Source organism: Micromesistius poutassou (assembly GCF_964030765.1).
Source record: "Micromesistius poutassou genome assembly, chromosome: 5".
Classification (NCBI taxonomy): domain Eukaryota; kingdom Metazoa; phylum Chordata; class Actinopteri; order Gadiformes; family Gadidae; genus Micromesistius; species Micromesistius poutassou.
The window spans coordinates 18,795,562-18,817,972 of NC_140275.1; the positions used below are offsets into that span (position 1 = coordinate 18,795,562).

At 49.0% G+C, this 22,411-nt stretch overlaps 3 protein-coding genes across 3 annotated transcripts in view; 1 reads left to right on the top strand and 2 right to left on the bottom strand.

The window, feature by feature from the left end:
• The first annotated feature begins 231 nt into the window (after positions 1-231).
• On the top strand, positions 232-1,643 carry LOC311342768 (uncharacterized protein). Its single transcript, XM_084467590.1, has 3 exons — positions 232-388; positions 534-686; positions 908-1,643. Exons 1-3 carry the CDS (start codon positions 367-369, stop codon positions 1,171-1,173), a joined length of 441 nt encoding a protein of 146 aa, XP_084323716.1. The 5' UTR covers positions 232-366; the 3' UTR covers positions 1,174-1,643.
• A 4,221-nt stretch (positions 1,644-5,864) lies between these two features.
• mat2ab (methionine adenosyltransferase 2Ab) lies at positions 5,865-11,617 on the bottom strand. The gene is made up of 9 exons (XM_084467543.1): positions 11,420-11,617; positions 10,343-10,420; positions 9,224-9,346; positions 9,016-9,128; positions 8,750-8,893; positions 8,366-8,584; positions 8,097-8,279; positions 7,868-8,001; positions 5,865-7,516 (listed from the first exon to the last, which is right to left on the bottom strand). The coding sequence occupies exons 1-9, from the start codon at positions 11,511-11,513 to the stop codon at positions 7,414-7,416; spliced, it is 1,191 nt and encodes a 396-aa protein (XP_084323669.1). The 5' UTR covers positions 11,514-11,617; the 3' UTR covers positions 5,865-7,413.
• A 5,967-nt stretch (positions 11,618-17,584) lies between these two features.
• The window catches only part of inpp5jb (inositol polyphosphate-5-phosphatase Jb), a gene marked incomplete at its 3' end in the record, with an annotated part of 17,749 nt that continues 12,922 nt past the window's right edge, over positions 17,585-22,411 (bottom strand). Inside the window, exons 6-13 of the mRNA XM_084468851.1 lie at positions 22,293-22,411; positions 21,388-21,499; positions 20,632-20,741; positions 20,063-20,267; positions 19,123-19,260; positions 18,865-18,948; positions 18,176-18,280; positions 17,585-17,887 (exon numbers count right to left, since the gene is read on the bottom strand). The exon at positions 22,293-22,411 is cut by the window's right edge and continues 57 nt beyond it. Coding sequence (XP_084324977.1) covers positions 17,585-17,887; positions 18,176-18,280; positions 18,865-18,948; positions 19,123-19,260; positions 20,063-20,267; positions 20,632-20,741; positions 21,388-21,499; positions 22,293-22,411 — 1,176 coding nt within the window. The remainder of the gene's footprint in view (positions 17,888-18,175; positions 18,281-18,864; positions 18,949-19,122; positions 19,261-20,062; positions 20,268-20,631; positions 20,742-21,387; positions 21,500-22,292) is intronic.

The following is a 22,411-nucleotide window of genomic DNA, read 5'->3' on the forward strand; positions in this document are numbered from 1 at the left end:
ACACGCTTTGACATACTGGACTTTAAACTGTATGTTCCAGATATTGTGCTACAATAAGTAAAAGTAAGTAAGTACAGTAAGCTCATTCTATATAGTTGTAGCTAAAATACTGAATGAACAGCTGAAATAGTTTCCGTTGGGGGTGTAACGTCCTGTCAGGAGCTGATCAGACGGTGGAGGTCCGTACTCCACCACATCCGTGGGGTCCATCGCTGGGTGGAGGGGGGGGTGGAGTTCTGCTGCTACCATGAGCCACTGCCTGTGGAGGCCCAGCGCAGGAAGAGGTGGTTGGAGGAGGACTCCCCGGCCTTCAGGACTCTCCAGGGGGTTGTCAATGACAACCAGCTGCTGGCAGACCTTCAGCACATGTCGCCCTGCAGGAACTCCGGTATTTATTCATGAGGACCGTCTCTATCACATCACTCTATTCTCCGTACATTTTTAGATTTATAAGCAACCAATGAATGTATTGGTTGCTGTGTTCCATGCTTTGGTCTGTCTCATAAATTATGTTCTCCATTTGTCTTGCTCAGGAGACCTTGAGGTGTTTCATAAGGTCCTTTCTAAGTACTGCCCAAAGCGCCTGCATTTCAGCTACCCGTCCATGAAGTGCAGAACCATGCTGGCCGTCCTGGACTGGAACCAGACCCTCAGGGAGAGGCGCCAGCAGGCCGACACCGCAGCAGGTCAACCCTCCCATATCTTCATGGTGTTCTAGTGTTTGAGATGCTAGGCCTTAAGGGTTAGATGGATTTCACTGCACAACCATTTAGCTTTCAAAGTGAAGCCTGTTTACATCAACTTTTCGATCGGCCCCCTCATCTAGTGGTTATCACATTACAACAGCTGGAGCGCTGGAACATATTGAAACATTTGCATCCAATACAACTATTGGATTCTTTTCCAGGTATCCCAAGACCCGATCTGGTCCAGCTGGCACCACGGATGTACCGGAACATGTCCACAGCGGCCCAACCTCCCTTCAGGAGGGACCTGGTGGAGCGGGTTCTCCAGAGGCGTCTGAACGCTGCTGTGAAGTACAGGGACTCCAGCTCACACATCAGGGTCCCCCGGCTGGCTGCCAAAACGGCAAGGACCCCCCAACCTGCTCTGGAGGAGGCCTTACCTGCCAAAAGGTCAAGGGTCAGGGAGAGAACCCCTCCAGAAGGATAGAGGGTTCCCATCACCTTGTTTTTCACAGTAAACTAAGCTAATAAGACCCCTCCCCATATGACCAGAGGCTTTACAATGTTCTGCAGAATGTGTTCTCTCACCTCCCCCTTCTCAGGTTCCCTTATGTGACTGGATACTTGTCCTTCCTCTACCCCAAAATGACTTTCTGGTTTTATATAATCCTTTGACTAAACCGTTAGACTAACATAATGTGACAAAAAGGTAAACAAATCAGACTTTTATTTACATATGGTAAATAAAAATGGTTACAGGTTGCCAGTATTTGAAAAAGGTCCAGTTTGTCGAATTTAGTAGCAGCTAGATTACAGATGGCATCCAACTGAATCCCTGCCTCTTTTCAACGACTATGGTGGCCTGTACCGGCCAACATTGTGTGTATAGTGCCAGTAGGTATTAGCTTTTTTGAAAAAGCAACATTTGTTTTAATCGGTTGATTTGACTGCTCTAGCCTGCAAATAAATCAGTTCAATAAATCAATCAGGTATCTTCATCATAATGGTGGAGATATCAGCCTACCAACGTTTCTCACACCTGTCTTCTTATTCCATCCAAGTTATATGTAAGTAATCTCAATAGAAGTCGGTACTACAAACCAAATAAGCCAAAAATTAACTCAAAACATGGATGTTTTAAGAGGTCTCCTGTCAGGGACTACTCCAGCAGCAGGCGGTAGGAGACCAGCTTGTATTGACTGAGAAACCGTTGCTTGTATTAATATCATGTTCGCTTACATGTAGATGACTGTCACACTGCACCACCATGGCAATAACCTGTACTTACTCAACAGACAACTGTGCCTTTGGTCCTGGAGGTCTGGGGCGGGTTTTCCCCAAGTTGTGTGTAAAGTTTTTCCTGGGACATATGCCAAGCTGATGAAAACGATATTAGCCTACTCTAGACTAGGGTGACCAGACGTCCCGGTTTTACAGGGACAGTCCCGATTTTGGGTTGCGTGTCCCGAGTCCCAGCAAAAGCCTGCTGCGACGCTAAATTGTCCCGGTTTCCGGCACCAACCACTATGAAATGTCCCCTTTGGCCGCGATTACATAGCCAACGTGGTCTTATTATAGCCCGATCATTAACTAAAAAACACAGAATGATTAAAGCATCCAACATATGATTTCAACAATGTGTAAGGGCATACGCAACAGGGACAATCGCACAGTGAAATGCAGCGCTCGTCCACCCAGCGGACGAGCACTGGGGGGAGATGTTCGCGCATTTCAGAATTTCTTCAGAATTTCACAATGATCATGAACAAATACTTGGACTGACGAGAGGATGACCGCATGACCGTTCCCACCTTAAAGGCGTTTTGTTACACGGGCCAATTTTGATGACACCTGTCCGAAATTCCACAGCAGCAGGCTGTCAGCAAACAAATCTATTTTGGAGCAAATTCACTCCTCAAACACACACACGCACACGCGCACACACACACATTGCTTTGTTTAAAAACTTTCTGAAGCTTCAGGCTCATTTAAACGAAACTCATTTAATGTCTTTTCATTTAATGTCTTCCCCCCCGCACAACAACCAACCACAAGGTAACACAGGGGGCCCCGAAAAGGTCCAAACCCCTAAAATAGTTGAACCCCCAGAATCCCTTGTGGCCCGGAACCGGCGTCCACGCCCGTGGTCGCCACAATATCTATGCTATGACCTCACATGCACGCGCATTGCGGTCACGCGCACAGTGTCCCGGTTTTAGTTTCAGGAAATCTAGTCACCATACGCTAGACGGACGGTAGGAGAGACGGGACCGCCCGCCGTTTTCCTCCAGTCGGTCTGATTGGACCGGTATGAGACCTCGGCCCGATTCACATCTGGTAGCGCGTCTGGGGTGATCGTTTCCACGTGGACACCGTCGTGTGTCGGTCCACACGTGGCCTCGGAACGCGTCTTAAACATGCGTCTCACGTGACCACTTGTGGTCGGATAATTTCCCCGCGCTATACGCAAATTAACACGTACATCATTTCCGTTTGCGTAGACCAAACGCGATGTTATTTTGGCTTGGGCTAGTATAAGACAACTGGTTATCTTTGTGCATTCCAAACCTCATTTAGTCCAATAACGGCTAGTGCGATTAATTTAAAAAACGAATGGACGAAAGGACGAATCTGCTGACGTGTATGACCTGGGAAAGCGCGAACACGCATGTCACATGCACTCGTTACCCAGAACACTATCTGTGTGGACACATCTGCATCCACACAGAGAACAATGAGACCCAGACCCCCTCACCATGTAGTCTGAGCGGCCCAGACCCCCTCACCATGTAGTCCGAGCGGCCCAGTCCCCCTCACCATGTAGTCCCAGACCCTAGACCCCCTCACCAGGAGGTCCGAGCGGCCCAGACCCCAGACCCCCTGACCTTGTAGTCCCAGACCCTAGACCCCCTCACCAAGAGGTCCGAGCGGCCCAGACCCCAGACCCCCTGACCTTGTAGTCCCAGACCCTAGACCCCCTCAGCAGGAGGTCCGAGCGGCCCAGACCCCAGACCCCCTCACCAGGAGGTCCGAGCGGCCCAGAGCTCCACGCCCCTGGGCGCAGTCCCACCTGTTCTCAGATCAGTCTTCTAACGGACACATGTCAGTAGCAGGTGTGAAAAGGCTTTCGGACACCCGGGGGTGTTGAGTGTGTGCAACTATACAGAGTAACATCCTGCAGTAGTTCTTAGCCTAATGATTACTATTCGGAGAGCATAGGCATACATCAGTATTCACAGTAGACAACGCAGTAGACAACAAACTTAACCGACTATGGTCTCCATTAACGTGTGAGCAGTTAATGGCCTGGTCTTCTCCCACCATTTTGCCAGAGGAAGCATTACTGGTTTTATGAGTGGGGATATGGGAAGCGTGCCCACGCATTCCCATCAGCATCACGGCCGATATTTGGCGGCCCTCCAGATAATCCCTCCTTTTTATTGTACACATGTCTGATATCCTAGAGGTGGTGAACTACATGTCAGACAAGTAATTAAAAAACAGCTGCTGCACCGTTACTTTTTTTTTTTAATCGCAAGCATAAGTTGTTACTGTGCCTCACCCTTGTTCAACTAAAATGAGTTCAGTTCCCCAGGGACAATCCTTGGCCTAGCCTTTAGCAGTAGCTCTGAGAAACTCCCATCATCGCCTTATCTTCTTCTCCACTTTGTTTAGTCTGACTAAACAAAGTGGTCTCACTTTGTCTAGTCAGTCTCTTGGTTTGTCCCGAGAATACAGCTTGACACTTTTTATTGCATTAGCCTGCACAGGCATGGTGGAAAAGGTAACTTATTGTAGAACAAAAGATATTCCATCATCACTGACAGGAACACAGAACAGCAGCCATCCTCCTATTGTCAGGGTTCCTGCAGCCCATGCTGAAGGTTGTGCAGGCGATTCTTCAGACATAAGTAGACCACTAGTGCCATTTAAAGAGAGGGACCCCGACCACTAAGGAGAAACTGTTGAATGAGCGTGCCCTTTCAAGGCCTTGGAGATGAGAATTGTAACCCAAGTTAACCCACCAACATTTGAAGGCCTAAATATAGTTTTCCAAAGAAAGACAACTGGTTAGAGAGCAAGGACAGCTGGTCTAGTGTAAGTCGTGTCAGACTTCAACATTTGATGAAGTAAAGCTGCTATTTAAATAGATACTTTGGATGACGTCATGATCACATTGCCAGATGCACCCTTGAATGACGATTTAAGAATGAATCACATACCACATACTTAACAGCTGCTCATTGCCATCACTCTGAAAGTTTGGTTTTCAGTTCTGTAAACCATTAAGAATAGGCTGTGGAGGGAGTATGCATCTCCTCTGACGCACCATGGAAACACGGAACGGCAGCCAAATCATTAATGTAGACAAGGATCTCCAGAAGACGCTTGACATCTAGTTTTACAGAACGCATGTGACGTTATAAGTGAGAAAACAAACCAGGACCATAGATCCATGGTTCATATTAGCTTGCTCAGGTGTTAGTTTAATCTGAGTGCATCTGTATTGGCTGTCATATTACTGCCATTTTAATATTGCACTGCATACTTTCCTCAGGGCCACAGCCTTTAAGAGATTCAATCCTCCTGGTTTAGTGTAGACCTCGTGTTTCTCCTTCCCATCAGCAGGTGGACCATGCTATAGGTCCTTCTCAAAGTGATTTACCAGCCTAACTACATTATGAGGCAAAATATTAATATGAGCCTTTGTTTTCCTGACTTCCTCCACATATGGACCCCATATTTGTCCCGATTAGTTTAGAGTCTCCAATAACAAAGCCAGTAAATAAAATATTTCCAATGAAGGTTGAATGCCTTCAGTGGAACCGGCCATGAGGCGCATGAGACCAGGCTGGGGGGGGGGGGGGGGGGGGGGGGGGGGGGGGGGCGGGGTCCAGGTCACTGGCCCCATGAGCTCATTGGCTTAAGTGCTCCGTCCCAAAATAAAAATAAATAAAAATCCACCCTAATCCTGATGGTCATTATAACAGGTGGGGGCGGGGGCTGTCGTCCATGACCCCCCCCCCCCCCCCCCCCCCCCCCCGTCAATCTAGACCTGCTGGAGATTTGATGTTGCACAATATATGTTATTATTTATAACAATGTATAGCCAAATGCGCCAGCACCCCAAATTGTTATGATGTAGCAATGCTCTATGAAATAAAGAGGACAGAATGATTGAAATGAAAGTAGCAGTTTATTACATACAGGGCATAATGGACTGTACGCAAATCTCTAGACATGAAGCACATTGTAAGGTTAAGCTACCTGCTCCTCTGAGAGTCGGACGCATGTTGATAAGAGGTTCAGCAAATGGAGGAAATAGAGGAAATAGAAAAGGCACTCGTGCACTTGCTGTAGCCAATGGGACGATCTCTGAATGGTTCAAGCCAAAACCCTAAAACCACCTTCCTGCATGAGTGAGGGCCATGTAAACAAGGCTGGTTTCTCTGTACAACACCAGCCAAACGTTAGCCAATCACAGAGCAGATCCGAGCGGGGCCAGTTGTGGCACTGCTTAAAAAATAAAAAACCTGCACAAATATAAAAATGAGCCGGTCCCCCCCCCCCCCCCAGAAACATACATGAAGACGGTGGCATACCAAAGCTTTCTGTAGGACACTTTGGAACCACTACATTTTAGTTTAAAAGTTGTCATGACAACAGGAGATAATTGATCCTGGATTGTTTAAAGCTACCGTCTGAGAGCTCGGCTTCTCTGTATCCACGCCGAGCTCCAGACCCTCAATAAATACTGAACAATAGGAGGTGGATGGAGACGGGCTTCTGCGAGGAACACCAACCATCAATATGTGCAAGGAAGAAAGTATATAAATCAATGCCCTTGCAAACTTTGGAGTTGTAACAACTTTTTTATAAAAAGTACTGTCAAGGATAATGCATCCGATTTACTAGTTTCTTCACCAAATCAAGTAGAGCAGATGTCGCCATCGGACCACAGCAGTGGCATAGCAGCTTCTGATTTTTCTGTATTACATCAGAAAACCGCAGTGGTCACAATGGGGCATCTGCAGCGGCGCTCGCTAGGAGCTCCGCAACCGAGGCTTTCTGTGCTCAACAATGCATAGCATAGTTCCCGTTGTCATTAAACTAACAAAAACCGGAGCCACTCTTACTTCCGTGGTGCTCTTCAGGCGTCCTCCACGATGTGAGAGGTCAGGGCGGGGTGCTGAACAGCCATGCTAACAGAACTGCCAGGAGGAATGCTCATAAAGACTATCCACGGCATCTCAACTTTAAGGTAAGCCAAGTTGAGATGCCCAGAGTACTCCTTACACGAGTAGCACCAGTTTAAAACCAATATAAAAACTGAAAGGAGGTATCCAACATGAGGGACAGAGACGCTATGCAGGGGAAGACCGCCTCAACTACAGGATGCCAACACTGTTGGCCCCTCTTCTTTAAAGAAGTGTTTAACTGGGAGGCCTGGAGTGGGGACTGAGGAGTGTGCAGTGGGAGGGGGAGCAGCGATGCACTGCACGATTCATCTGCAACTGATCTGAGATTACTGATGCACGTCTCCTAGGGTCAAGAGTGACCGTACCCACAGCTAAAGAGAAGACGACCGAGAAGAACTAAACAAGAGTGGAAAGCGTGAGGGAGGAGGCTTATGCTGCCATAGTGAGGTGAGGGCCTGTCCCCCTGGGTCTTGGAGGCTTCTCTGTAGTATACACCAACAAGCCTGGGGGGAAAAGCTTGACACGGTTTAGTATTTTAGTTTTTTGGGACACTCCCATGGGAAGGAGTCTCGGCCAAAGTGGCCATAGGCTGCGGTCCTCTGATACATGGGCTTCTTCAGATCCAGCTCCCTGGAATACATAACCAACACATTTAGCAGCAGTCGTCACCAGGGTGCATGCACACACAATCCACTCAGGCACACAATGGGAAACTTACCAATGTGCTGATTCCCACTTGGAGATGGAAGCCAAAACCTTGCATTCAATCTTTTACTTAAAAACAAAAAAAAATAAAATGCCAACTAATAATGACCCCCCCCCCTCCCCCAGACACCCCAGGCATTTAACATTCACTCGTGTACAAACCCAACCTGTGATCCATTCTTTAACCAGATCATATTCATCAATGCATGTGCGAGGGAGATCTCAGGAGGTACACTAGGCGCGAGGCGCCCCATGTCTCCAGGAGAAGTGAATTACCTGACGATGACCCCAGGACGCAGGTCAAAGTTCTTCTTCACCACGTCGAGCAGCTCCCGCTCGCTCTTTTTGGACGTCCCGTAGTGGAAGATGGAAATGGAGAGGGGATGGGCCACTCCGATGGCATAGGCCACCTGATCAAGCCAGCGGGACAGACCATGTCACAGGCGTTAAGGGGGACGCTCTCAGAGCAACATGAAGACCAAGACGATTTGAGGAGGAGGATTACCTGCACCAGGACTCTGCGACAAAGCTCCGCCTTCACCAGGGACTTGGCCACCCAGCGGGCCGCGTACGCTGCCGAGCGGTCCACCTTTGTGTAGTCCTTCCCGGAGAAGGCCCCCCCGCCGTGGGCCCCCCAGCCCCCATAGGTGTCAACGATGATCTTACGCCCCGTCAGGCCAGCGTCACCCTGAATAAAAGGCAACGGTTATCAAACGAGTCGACCTTACCATTCATCGTGGATTCATTCCCACCAACACCAGTAAGCCAGTATACCTGCGGGCCCCCGATGACGAAGCGGCCGCTGGGCTGCAGGTGGTAGATGGTGTCGTCGTCCAGGTATTTGCAGGGAACCACCGCCTTGACCACCTTCTCCTTAAGGGCGTCCCTCATCTCGTCCAGGCAGATGTCCTCGTCGTGCTGCACGGAGACCACCACTGTGTGCACGCGCACGGGGAGCATGGCGCCCCGGTCCTGCCGGTACTGCACCGTCACCTGCAGACGGATGCGTTAAGACGCGCTGCATTCTGCTAATCGCTGAACCCGTGTCACATTGTGTTTCCAGGCCGTAGATAACTTGCGTTTTATTTAGGCCCACTCACGCCATCCCTTGCAGCGACTGTCACATAATAGGCCGACACAGAACTCGTCCGTCCTCACCTGGGTCTTGGAGTCGGGCCGGAGCCAGGGCAGGGTCCCGTCACGCCGCAGCTCGGCCAGCTTGGCGTTGAGCTTGTGGGCCAGGACGATGGTGAGGGGCATGCACTCCTCCGTCTCGTCCGTGGCGTAGCCGAACATCAGCCCCTGCACAGAGAACGAGAGCGTTGGTCCGGATCACCAGCCGATAACCCTGAACACCCCGATGCTGCTGAGCCCCATAACCAGCGGCCGCCCATAACCCTGCTGCTGCTGAGCCCGGGACCCACCTGGTCCCCCGCGCCGATGTCCTCCTCGTTGCGGTCGATGTGAACCCCCTGGGCAATGTCCGGAGACTGCTGCTCCAACGCCACCAGGACATTGCAGGTCTTGTAGTCGAAGCCTGTGAGTGGGCACAGAGACATGGAAAATAAAGGAAACTCCTATACAGAGAATGATCAAAAACAATAAGTTATACGAGTTAGTGCTGTGCTGCACCTTTGGAGGAGTCGTCGTAACCGATATGCCGGATGGTGTCCCGCACCACCTTCTGGTAGTCTACAGTGGCCCGCGAGGTCACCTCCCCCGCCAGCAGGATCATCCCCGTCTTGGCAACCGTTTCTAAAGGGTGATGAGGATGAAAGTTTAGAGTCAGAATAACCAACGTTAGTTTCACCAACACCAAGGAAAGCAGCTTGCAAATAGTTGATACAACATGTAAACCGATCAAGGTCACGGTCTGAGTACAGAGACAGTCATAGCGTCACAGTCAACACATATCCGAGGTAGACTTGAAAAGATTCATGATAATACAGTTATAACTAGTTACAACTTTGCAGCATAAGATCTTAATCATCAGTGGGCCTTCTAGTTCAGGCGATTTGTTCTCATCGGTTTCACAGGCTGGGGGGGGGGGGAACAAATGCATTTCATTGTTCCAAGGGTCTGAGCGTGACGCGTCACACACCATCCATTACATTGGGACCCACTACACTAAACAAGTAACAGCAACATCGCTCGTAGCTCATCTGGTGAGACGCGCTTTTAAAGACTGAAGCTCTGCCATAACAGACCATGGGTGGCTCTGAAACCCTAACTACCTCCTAGTCGCGTGAAATTCAGGCTTGCAGCTAAAGTAGGGCACTCTGCCTGATCAAGTTAATCTAGATAACGTGCACATTGTTTTTTCGAACAAAACATTGGTCGTCGAGTTAATTGAATATCAGTCCACCAAGATTGTCTTTGGTCGTCTAAAGCCCTGAACATCATATTCATGCTTTTATTAGCAATGTGGCATTGAGATTTCTCCAAGTATGCCCTTCCAAGGCCTGGGGCTCCGCTCAGACAGGGTGACAGGTGTGGGCGTGCTTGTTAAAGAGAAGGGTCTAGAATGACAGACAGTGACTCCCATCTCCCTCACCCTCCCTTGAAGTAGTGCTTAACATTTAAGGCAGATTGCCAAACTGTTCTTCTGCAGAGTGTGAGGAACATTGACACTTTCGTTGACATATTGGGTGCTTAAAGCATTAAATCAGCGCAACCTTCCCTGACAGAATAATAAATGGCATGTTGCACATCATTTGGATAACCTATCAGCATTGGTGAATCCCTACTTACCACAAGCGACTTTGGCATCCGGGTCTTGCTTGAGATGGGCATCTAGGACTGCATCGCTGATCTGATCACAGATTTTGTCTGGAGAATGTAGAGACAGGTTTAGCGTTACTGGTAACCAAATACACAATGTGGAGGTAAATGGTTGCCATGGTCGAATTCTTCCTGACAAATCCCAACATCCAAGCTCATCCATGTTCTGTCTGCTGTTTTCACAGTCAGCACAAAGAACTGGACGCAGAAGTCAGATCTTAATGATCTTCAGCTGCTCCGACAGCAGTTCTAAAGTCATAGGTAAGGAGCGGCTGCCTCTGCAGCCCGCAAGAGATGCCAACAGTGCAACTATGGCTATTTGATGTACAACTCCTCAGACTTGCTGCATAACCCTACCCTGAACATGGTCATCGCTAAACACGCCAATTTTCTAGTAGCAAGTTATCCATCATAATTCATTTCATTCAGAGCGCAGGAACGAACGTCAATCATTGCGTAAGCGGTTTAGCCCGCGAGCATGCCGGGTGGGAGGGGCCCCTGAGCACGCCGGGTGGGAGGGGCCCCGGGATCCTGCAGTCGCCATTTCATCAGACTCACGTGTGCCAAGGCTATGTAACAACGGACCCCATGGTTATTCAATAGACACAGAAATAGCGGTCCGATTCAAAACACACAAGCATCTCCGCAGTGTCATCGCGTGTATGTTACGGATTATGATGACGCGGTTTGATTGTTCGAGTCCGCCGGTCTTATAGAAGCCATGTGGTCCGCTGGGCGTTTCAGGACCAGCGTACACAGGGCTTACAGTGCACGTATAAAACACTTTAGTTCATAACGACACCAAAGACATGCGTTATAAAAACATTTCCGATAGCCTCGCCGTTAAAAACCCCGTTCCGCGGGACGGGAGCGCGCGGCGGGTTCTTTAGCTTCACGCGCTAACGGTAGCTCAGAGCGCGTGATCCAACACGTTAAGCGCGACGGTTTTCAGGAATCACCCTAATTACGTTTAATTAAGTTCTCTCTGAATGAAACCTACTCCATATGGAGGTGTTGGACCAGCAGAGAGGCCGATCTGACACTTACCGGGATGTCCTTCGCCAACCGACTCGGAGGTGAACAAGAAGCAGTCCTCCTCGATTAGGGAGTTGTGGAACCCGTTCATCTGACCGTTCATCATCGCTTATTGATGTGCCGAAGCGTAGTAATGGTATATAACGTGTGAATATTGAAAGAAGTGCGATATGGGGATGTCCTTCTGGAACCGGCCTACCACCGTGGAGAGACGCATACACAGCGGCCTCATGGCGCAGCGCCGCGGTATTTATCCACGAGTCTGACGTCACGCCGAGACGGGCGATACCATTAGACAAACGAAGGGGGGTGGCATATGAGTACAGAAAGGCTGATCTGAGTGAGACCATGTGCCCTCCAAAACATTGTGTGATGCTGCGGTGTGCAGCATCACTCACTGTTTTGGATGAACCTGTTCATCGTCCTAGCTGTGTGTAACACCCCATACTGTAACGCAGGGACCTTCTGAGTTTTGGGCTGGTGAAACATGTTGCCCAAATGCCCAGTGAGTCAGACCACTGGGCTCAGCTCACCAGAGAGCCGAATGGCGTCCTATTCCGATCTGTAATGATCGGGGATTTTCTGCCCGTTCAGTGTGATGTGAGTTGTGTGGTGGTTGTGTCTTTGTTCTGCGATATGCTGAGTAGCATTCAAAGGGATACGGAGATATATGTTTTCAGGGCTGCCAACTTTTGGGTTTTGGCCGGAGTGAGATTCTGTCGAATCTTGTAATGCATACCTTTATAGCAGGGTCCGCGGACCCTGCTATGGGAGTGTTGGATTGCGGGCGATCGGGATTGTTGACGGGGGTAGACGGACGCGTGTTTGAAAAGCTAGGTTGTCCTCAAACACAAAGAGGATTCCACACTATAGGAGCGACACACACAGTGATCCGTGTCCCCCTCGGGAGAGGGTCCGTGGACTCCAACCATGCCGGACACAACTTAACTTTGAGTGATTATTCCAGGCCAACTGATTGGCCAGGCTGGCCAATCAGTTGCCAGCAGCCTGTTTACGTCATACAAAAGTACCAGCTCCGCTCGCTTGGATCTCGACGGAGGTGCTGAAAAGTACCCGGTACCAGGTACTTTTTTTGCCAATGGAAACGCAAAAAAAGGCGGGCCAAGTCGAGGCGAGTTGAGCTGGAACTGTCGGTGGAAAAGGGGCATAAGATCTGCAGCTAGACCAACCAGCCCCTGTCTGACTCACTGTCCCGCCAGCCCCTGACTGACTGACTGTCCCCCAAGCCTCTGAATGACTGTCCACCCAGCCCCTGACTGACTGACTGACTGTCCACCTGGTTCACCTACAGAGCCGACTGGTTCCCCTACGACCCTCAGCTGGTGCAGCATCACATGTTGTATGGTGGCACTTTTTGTGTGTGTGTGTGTGTGTGTGTGTGTGTGTGTGTTTGTACAGTACTTTCCCAGAAACCCATGGGTACACCTGGAGACAGGATTAACGTGAGCAGAAACAAAAAGGGAACAAAAGCTGTGCACACAGTGTCACGATGACCCATAAAACCTGATTTCAGTGCACTCAGAAAACTGCTATCTCACGTTCACCCCTCAGGCTACAATGATATGCTTTAGAAACAGAATGAAGAGCCTCTGGCTGGGTTTGTCTACTGAACGAGAGCAAAGTTAAAATATGATCTAATTACATCTTATCTTATTCTTTGAATTGAGTTAATAGTTTGCATGCACGTCATGTTCCCCTAAGCGGGTTTACCCATTGGATGAGGTGTGTGATGAGCCTATCGGTAGAGGGGAACGTGCTCCTGTCTCAATCAGGCTCCGGATTGCATCATCAAACACGCTCCATTGTCAACAAAAGATTATTACCAAACCACACTGGGCAGGGAGTATCCGATGTTATGTTATTTAATTCTACCTTTTTTCTCCAGCATCCTGTTAAATATATCAGGAGGAAGCTTTTTGTGTGACAAATAACTATGGAGGATTGCATCACTCATAGGGGCCCATCAATCTGCAAGGTGAGCACAATGAGTGAAGAGGAGCAGTATGATGCAAGGTCCCCCAGCGGTTGCCCGCCTGCCCCTGCCTGCATGATCCAACTTGGTACGTTCCAACCTATCGCTGATGCTCCCATAGATATATTCAATATTACATAAGATAAAACACACAGGTTAGAGGTACATAATGATTAACTCTTGCATGACTTTTCCCTTACCAACGTGTCTCAAGCACTTTCACATCACCAGCTCTCAGAGGAACTGTTGAATAACTAAATAAATCTTGATGGACAATACTTAACTTGAATTATGATTCAACTTTCTCATCTGAAAACTCCAGCGAAAGCCGGACCCCTCTGAGCCGCAAGGAAGGGGTCATCTTCTCATGACAGGGGTGCGTGTTTATTCAGAACCCCTGTCATGATGAGTTCAACCTCCAACAGGGCTCAACCTGGGGCTGCGCAGGGGGTCGACTGGGTAGAGCAGGGTGGGGCCGCTGTCACCCTTGGCCTGTGGATATGTTAAAAGAGCCAGATAACCAAAATCTTATTATTATTTTTTTTATTAATGTGTGGCATTTTATTTGATCATCAATGCCATTTTCTCACTGTTACTGGAATAAGACCGTAATTGTAATAGTATGTTTGAGTCTCCCCAAACACTATGTGACGGTTCCATTCTGCTTCTAATGCAGGAAACTGTATTTTCCTTATGCCGAAGAGCCTGGTAGTCAACCTCAGGCCCAAGGGATATTGGAGGCGATGTGTATGTTTGGAGCAGCGCTGGACTCCAAGAGAGGCATCCAAGAGACGGTAAACGAGCCAGTGAGACGGTTAACAAGACGGTGAAATGGTTAAAGAGACGGTGAGACGGTTAAAGAGACGGTGAGACGGTTAAAGAGACGGTGAGACGGTTAAAGAGACGGTGAGACGGTTAAAGAGACGGTGAGACGGTTAAAGAGACGGTGAGACGGTTAAAGAGACGGTGAAACGGTTAAAGAGACGGTGAGACGGTTAAAGAGACGGTGAAACGGTTAAGTGAGAGCCAGTGAGAGGTGGTCTACTCAATAGAGTCTAAAAGAAACCAGCTCCCAGTTGGTCTACACAATAGTCTAAACAGCTCCCAGTTGGTCTACACAATAGAGTCTAATAGAAAACAACTCCCAGTTGGTCTACAGTGCACAATAGAGTCTAATATAAACCAGCTCCCAGTTGGTCTACACAATAGAGTCTAATATAAACCAGCTCCGAGTTGGTCTACACAATAGAGTCTAATGTAAACCAGCTCCGAGTTGGTCTACAGTAGAGTGTCAAGGACGGTTTCATTCTTTAAGTTGAATTACAAGCTGTTCATATATGGCTTCACTGTGATGCATGTACAAATTCTACACTTAGTTCCTTTATATTAAATAATGGTTTAAGCCAACTGTTGCCTGTAATGGAGAATCAGTTTTTTTTATATTTAGCTGTGTTGGATTATCAGCCACCCTGTAGCTGCCCTTTTCACCTGGCTGGAACTGAAAGACAGTGAAAGACAATCAGGAGACCAATGTCAAGTTGAACAAGTGGAGCGGCTGGCTAAACAGAAGGCCATCAGGACCACTAGGTAAATAAAGGTTGCAGGCTGCTTTAAAACAAGCCCAGCTCCATTGTTGAGTTAAACCGTGTTTGAGAGGATTAGGAACTGATGGAGGCAGTCCAGCCAGGTATTTCCGAACTTTGTCCCCCATTCCAAGACCCAAATGTTGGCCAAAGTGTATGAAAACACGTTGGCATTAAGGCCATTGCCAACAGCAGAACTGTTCCTAGATGTTGAGCAGAAAGGCTGTGTTATATGAGTGTGATTGAAATGCCACGAGCATCCGTAAATTAAACATTTGTTAAGTAAAAGTTATTTAAAGGGGACATATTATATACACGCCCACATAACATGTGAACTGATCTATCCACACCCACATGTTATGTCAGAAGCGGCACATTTTCAAAACGGCTTGTAATATGTCCCCTTTAAACTTTCTTATCATGTATGTAGGCACATGTAACGTGTTTGTCCTGTGATGTCAGAGGTTACATGACTCTGTTGGCGTTTGTTAAATGCCGCCGGTACGACCCCTGGTTTAAGAAGGGCAGAGGTACCAGAAATCCGCAGGTCAGATATGACCGTGTGCTTCATGGTTTGCTTACTGAAGACAGTTCTCAGACTCAGAAAAACATCCAAACAGTCAAGGTTGAAGGGAGGTCGTATATATATATTTTCTTTTATTTTTCTTCCATTGGGCATTTACAGATACTTTTTTTTAGTGGATACTAGACTTGGTCAGCCACTCCATCTCAAACAAACCAACTACTCCGGAGACAACTTCAGTAACGCATGGTTTTAATTTCAATTAAAACCGTGGCGGTGCCCTTTTTTGTTTCCACAAAAATAAAAACAATATTAATATATCACTCATATTTGCTTTGAAATAATTCTCCTTCACTGGCCAGCAGAATTCAGGCTGATTTCACAGAATTAAATAAGAAAATAAATACATCATAATTCTTATCTTTTTGGCATAGATTGTCATCTTTTTCATACTCCAATCTTTTATATTACCCTTAAATACAAACGTATATATCTAAAACACACATTTATTATAACATTCTTTAGACATTTCAAAAATCTAGTTTCACATACCTGCATTGTAAGAATTTTTTGGTAAAAACCAACGTTATGAATACAGCTTGGCTTTTCATTTTGGACTACCTACGATAGCTTCAGATCTTATCTATTCAAAACTTCATATTGTATACAAAGATCATATTAATTATATTGTCTTTTGGATGCAGAATGAGACTGAATTTAAGTAAAAAGTATGCAAGCAAACTCTGAAACTGAAATGTTCTCACCTAGCGTCTACAGTATTTTCTATATTTTTTGATGTTCTCACGATAATTCTTCTAACACTTCTCACAGCCACTGACATCACAAAGAGGAGTCAAAACAGCACTTTACGGCACAAAGTCACGGTACCGCGTGTACAGCATGGAGCAGCAAACCATGCCATTCACAGCTCTTTCACAGCTAGCTAGTTTACATCACAACGTTCATACCATCTCCCTCTCCCACACACACTGACACACACACTGATAGAGGAGTGTACACATTTACGACGAGGCTACAGTACTAGGCTACACACTGCCTAATTCAAGTGACCATTGTTTTGTACTCTGTCTAAGATCTCACAAGCTAATAACTGACACAAAGCAGAGAGCACCGCCTGCTTCTTAACCAACAGGGGGGGAGGATTGACAAATAAAAGAGGGAGAAAATTGTCAAAGTGCAGAAAGGAGAAAGATAACAAAAATTACCCGAAGGCCAAGCTCATGTTGGTTTTAAATTGAACCCATAGAAACCAGCATGGACTGGGAGGGCACTACGCTCCCGTTGAGGTGATAGTTCAGGTTAGAGTCGAAAGGAAGGGTGTGCATGTGAGTTGCTATCATCACAGCGAAGGTGTTACCACAGACTGACCTTGAGGTTCTTAAGGTCTCTAATGGCAGACCTGATTGGACCCGGGGGGGGCAGGGGGGGGTCATGTGACACTATGGCCTTATTGGTCGAGTGCACTCTCTGTAAATGCTTTCCCCTTTATAAATGCATGGATGAGTCAAGAGTTGATCCCTCCCTGTGTGAGGATGTTCCTGCCGATGTATATTCTCCTGCTAGAGATAACGGGCATTTTCCTCATGTTCATGAAACGTGGTGCGGTCCCATACGCCGGTGGGCTTATCTTGAAGCGTTTGGTGTGGCTTGGTTTGTGTACGTATGAGGGCTGGGTAAAGTGTGACAACTCATTAGCTGTTGGCTCAGCCTGTTGGCTCTCAGGCTGTTGGCTCAGCCTGAGAGACAGAAGTCACACGACGTAGAAGAGAGGCAGAGGAATACAAATATAAAAAAACTAAAGCAAGTGTAGCGTCAACCTTGTAATAAAAATCCGAAAGTAAGCCTCCTTCCTCAATAGACCTGACGGCTAACCTTAGTCCTGAAATAATGGTTTCCATATAATCAACTCCACTCTACGAACCACACAGTGTCTACATACAGTGCATATAACAAGTTACAACACGGCCCAACTGGAGAGAGAGAGAGAGAGAGAGAGAGAGAGAGAGAGAGAGAGAGAGAGAGAGAGAGAGAGAGATGGAGGGGGGGGGGGGTCTGCATCACAACTCCGCCTCCCCAGCTGAAGTGCTCTTTGCTGGGCCAGAGGCCGGGAGACTCCCCCCCTGAGGTGGACCGTCCGGGGCGGGGGTCTCGGCGTCGGCAAGGTTCAGCCCCGTCACGTCGGGGGCGTCGGGACCGGGGCTGTGGTCGCGGCGTCGGGCCCCGCTGGGCCCGGGGCTGGGGCTGCGGGACCGGGACCGGGACCTGGTCGGGCCGTCGGGGCTGTCGTCGTCCTCCTCCGAGCTGACCTCAGAGCTGTCGTCGGAGGCGCTGGCGTCTCGCTGCTCCGAGGGCAGCAGGATCTAAAAGCCGGCGGGAGGAACGTCGTTGTGGATGTTGTTATCGGGAACAACGGTGTGAAGGGGAGTCCCCTGTCTGGCCTGATGACGGCCTCATAGTCACGACATGTTAACACTAACACGAGCTGCCTTAGTGCACCAGGACACAGGAGCAGGGGTCTCTCACTGTGAGTCTGCTACCTGTGCCCTGCTACACACAACCCCCAGATCAAGAATCCAAAAAGAAATAAAACACGGATTGATTGTTATCGAGGTGTTCTCGCTCTCTCTCTCTCTCTCCGTGATAATCACCTGGAAGGGCTCGGTCACGCCCACGATGGTGTTCATGTTGTTGCTATAGAAACCGAGGATGAAGTCCCCACAGGCCTTGGGGAGCTCCTCCTCAGTGAAGGTTACCTGGAAGAGATAAACCATGGGAGCTCAAGTGTCTTGTACTCTGCATTCAAATCCATTCGGGGGGGGGGGGGGGGGGACCAGGGAGCGCTCACCATCAGGGGGACCAGGGAGCGCTCACCATCAGGGGGTTCAGAGAGTTTGGGAGCGGCTCTCAGAACACAGCGGACATTAGGCCCGTTCGAACGGCCACTGCATCTTCATTTGTCAAAACCACATTCATGAACCTATTGGTTTTTAGAGGATGGTACTACGGTCAGCTTTAAACCCCTCCCACCCGAGCCATCCAGCTAAGATGCGCTGGTCCGAGTCGGTTACTCAGCCAGTTAAGGGACAGGACACTGGTATTGAGTGGATTGAACTGGAAGTCTCCCGCCTATTTACTGGGAGAGGCTAAACCCAACACATTAACCCTTTCATCAAACGGTCGGGCTACACCCGCAAACCAGATTGTAGCGAGAATAGACGAACGCAGCGAACGCAGAAGTGAGCGCGGACACTTTTTAAATATGCTAGAGGCGGGGACTAGGTTAGACAAGGGGGTTGGATTTTCCTTTAAAAGCTGAATAAAAATAAAGGTCCATCACCTGATGTTCTTGCCGCTGGTAGTCTGCCTCCTCTTGCTTGGCCCACACGTATCCTACGTAGTCCTTGTGGTGCCTGAACCCCACCTGGCAACACACAACATCTCGTCAAGGCCTCCCAACAAACGGTGATGAAGAACCACATAATGAACTCCTCCCTGTGTCCGCAGGAACAAGAAGCTCCAGCTGTTCATAACATCACGGCAACACACACACTCACACACACACACACACACAATAATAACGGGCAGAAACACCCACCTTGTACAGACCAATCCAGTCCCAGGAGCTGCGGGCGTAGCTGGGAGCCAATCGGAACGTAGCGACCGCATCGGCTAGGCTGGTCCACTCGTCCTCCACCAGCAGGGTGACCAGGGGCGAGTCCACCTTGTAGGGGAACTAGACCCAGAGCACAAACACAGACCTTCAGGACCAGGACCAGGACCAGGGGCGAGTCCACCTTGTAGGGGGACTGGACCCAGAGCACAAACACAGACCTTCAGGACCAGGTCCACTCTGTAGGGGGACTAGACCCCATAACACAGACCTTCAGGACCAGGTCCACCTTGTAGGGGGACCTGTATACAGACTAGTCCCCAGAATACAGACTAGTCCCCAGAACACATAATGAATGATCCCACAGTTAAAAAGAAATAGATTCATTTTGTCAGAGAGCATACAAAGAGTGTTAGACACTAGATTTACTCATTAACAGACTCAAGCAGCCCCAGTGAGACGGGGAGCGATGGCAGCATGTGACCAGCTCTAAGAGGGGTGAAGAGGCTCTGCTCTACCAGCTGTAAGAGGGGTGAAGAGGCTCTGCTCTACCAGCTGTAAGAGGGGTAAAGAGGCTCTGCTCTACCAGCTGTAAGAGGGGTGAAGAGGCTCTGCTCTACCAGCTGTAAGAGGGGTGAAGAGGCTCTGCTCTACCAGCTGTAAGAGGGGTGAAGAGGCTCTGCTCTACCAGCTGTAAGAGGGGTGAAGAGGCTCTGCTCTACCAGCTGTAAGAGGGGTGAAGAGGCTCTGCTCTACCAGCTGTAAGAGGGGTGAAGAGGCTCTGCTCTACCAGCTGTAAGAGGGGTGAAGAGGCTCTGCTCTACCAGCTCTAAGAGGGGTGAAGAGGCTCTGCTCTACCAGCTGTAAGAGGGGTGAAGAGGCTCTGCTCTACCAGCTGTAAGAGGGGTAAAGAGGCTCTATGTACCTGCAGGGTGAAGATGGAGGCCACAGGCTTGTGGTCGCTGACCGTGTACTCCATGTGGCTGCGGTAGCAGTGCTGCGTCACCTTGGTGCCGCTGCTCAGACCCGACATGGACGCACGCTTCCCCGCCTTGGGGGTGGAGCCCGCAGCGGGCGGCCGAAGACGCCACAGGATGCGGTCCGTCCACGCCGGCTTGCGCTTCTTCCCGCTGAAGAGGACGAGAGGCGCTCAGTATTTTGTTTTTTCTTTCGACGTTGCAAGATATTTCATTCAATACATCGCTGCGTTCAATTTAGACTTGCGACTTGCAAGTTAGACTGAACATCAAAGCAAACCATACACATTGTAAAAGAGTAACTAAGAAAGAAGTTATAGTCTGCAGAGTATATCTGAAAAACTACTGGGGAGAGAACCGTTAGTATTTGTACACATTTTATATACCAGTTATATCGTTATATCAATAAGATCTTTGAAGAGGAAAGTAGAGGAAGAAGAGCTGATGGAGGTTTGAAGAGGATCAGAGGGGAGGAGAGAGGGGCGTCACAGACGAGCTGAACATCAGGAGCGCCCACCTCGTGTCGTATGTGTCCGTTCCAACGTCAAACTTGTAGGTGGGCATGAACTTCAGCGGACCCTCGAGGAAGCCCTCCAACACCACCTCACTGTCCTTGGCCATGTTGAGCTGAGGAGAGGAACCATCACACATCATGCTGGGAGAGTGGTTTCAGAGTGGTCCTCTAAACTAGTCAACCCTGGTGTGCCATCACAAGGAATGAGAAAACCAGCTCCACCTGTTACACCAGACCACAATGACCTCATTCAGAGGTGTGGGCACTAAGTGGCGTGTGTCGTGAGTATGTGTGTGAATGCAGCGAGTTTCAGATGTTAAGCGGTAATGAGACTAAAGTCGCCTGTGGGGAGAATGGGGAGAATGGGGAAACAGGGGAGACTACAGTCAACTCTGGGGAGACTGGAGAATTGGGGAGAGACAGGAGACGGGGGAGAGGGGGGAGGGGTGATGCATCTGTTCCTGTTTCACACTGCTGTGTAATGTATCTGGAAACAGCTGTTAGGACATCGTGTTCTTTGTTTTCACTTGAACGTTTAGGACTGCCACCTAGTGGCACTGCTCACACACTACACTGTCTTCTACATCAATGAATGATAGATGATATATTATTTAATTACATTCTCTGAGTGACAACCTGAAATGTTTAGGGATGGACAAGTTTGATTGGCTGGCAGGAAGAACCTTTGAACCAATCCCATTCTTTATATCAGGAATGCCGCCTTCTCGTAACATTCATAACATATCACATTCATTTCACCTGGTCCTTCTCCCACAGCACGGCCAGCTTGTTGCTCTCGATGGCAGACTTCACCACCTGCATCTCCAGGTCGTTGATCCGGAAGTTCAGATCCCCGAACCAGAAGACCACGCTGTGAACACACGTTTCCAGGTAATCAGGACCTGTAAATCCAGTCCTGACCCCCCAGGGAAGAACCGCGCAGCAGACTGAACACGTGAGCTCAGCCCCCCCCCCAGGGACCTCCATGAGTCTGGAACTCACAGACATCAGGACTAAAGTGGGAAGACTCAATTAAAATAATGGGCCTGAGTACGGTTGCCCTTTGAACATATAGGCTGCGTTTCCGTGCGTGTGCGCGTGTCGGCTCATTAGCATCTGTACCGTGGCCTGAGCACACGGAATTTAAGTTAATTGTCAGAAGAAAGAGAAACAACAATTTATCACGGTCGGTACTGAAAGGATATTCATAGAATTAAGTGCCAAGAACTAACAATTGTTAGGTTAACCCATTCCTCGTATGCAACAAAGATAGCTAAGAAATAACTATTTTTAAGTCCAAGGACAAACAACATACAATAGGTGCGTGAGAGGGGTGTGGGGGGCGTAAGGGGGAGGCTATGCAGAGTCTTGGGGAACTCGGAACAAGTGAGTATTCTTGTTTGAGTTTTACATGGAAGTGAAACGCCAGACGTTTCACTTCCATGTAAACGGCAGCAGTAACGTCGCATAATGCTGTTTACTGTGGAAACACGGCCCCAGGATACGGGGGCTGGCCGAGGGCCCCCTCCGGACCGGCCGAGGGGCCCCTGCAGACCGGCCAAGGGGGAAGAGGGGCCCCCTGGAGGGGGGGCTGCGGGGGGCCAGTCAGTCTAGGGTCATGACCCAAGTGGTGGATGGTAACAGACTAAAGGAGTGGAACTGACTCGTGGTCCAGCACCCCGGTGGCGGCCTGGCCCTCAAAGGTCTGCTGTTGCAGGATGCTCTCGAAGTCCTCCATGCGCTGCTCCGAGTTCTCCATGTGGGCGGGCAGGTGGCAGTTCAG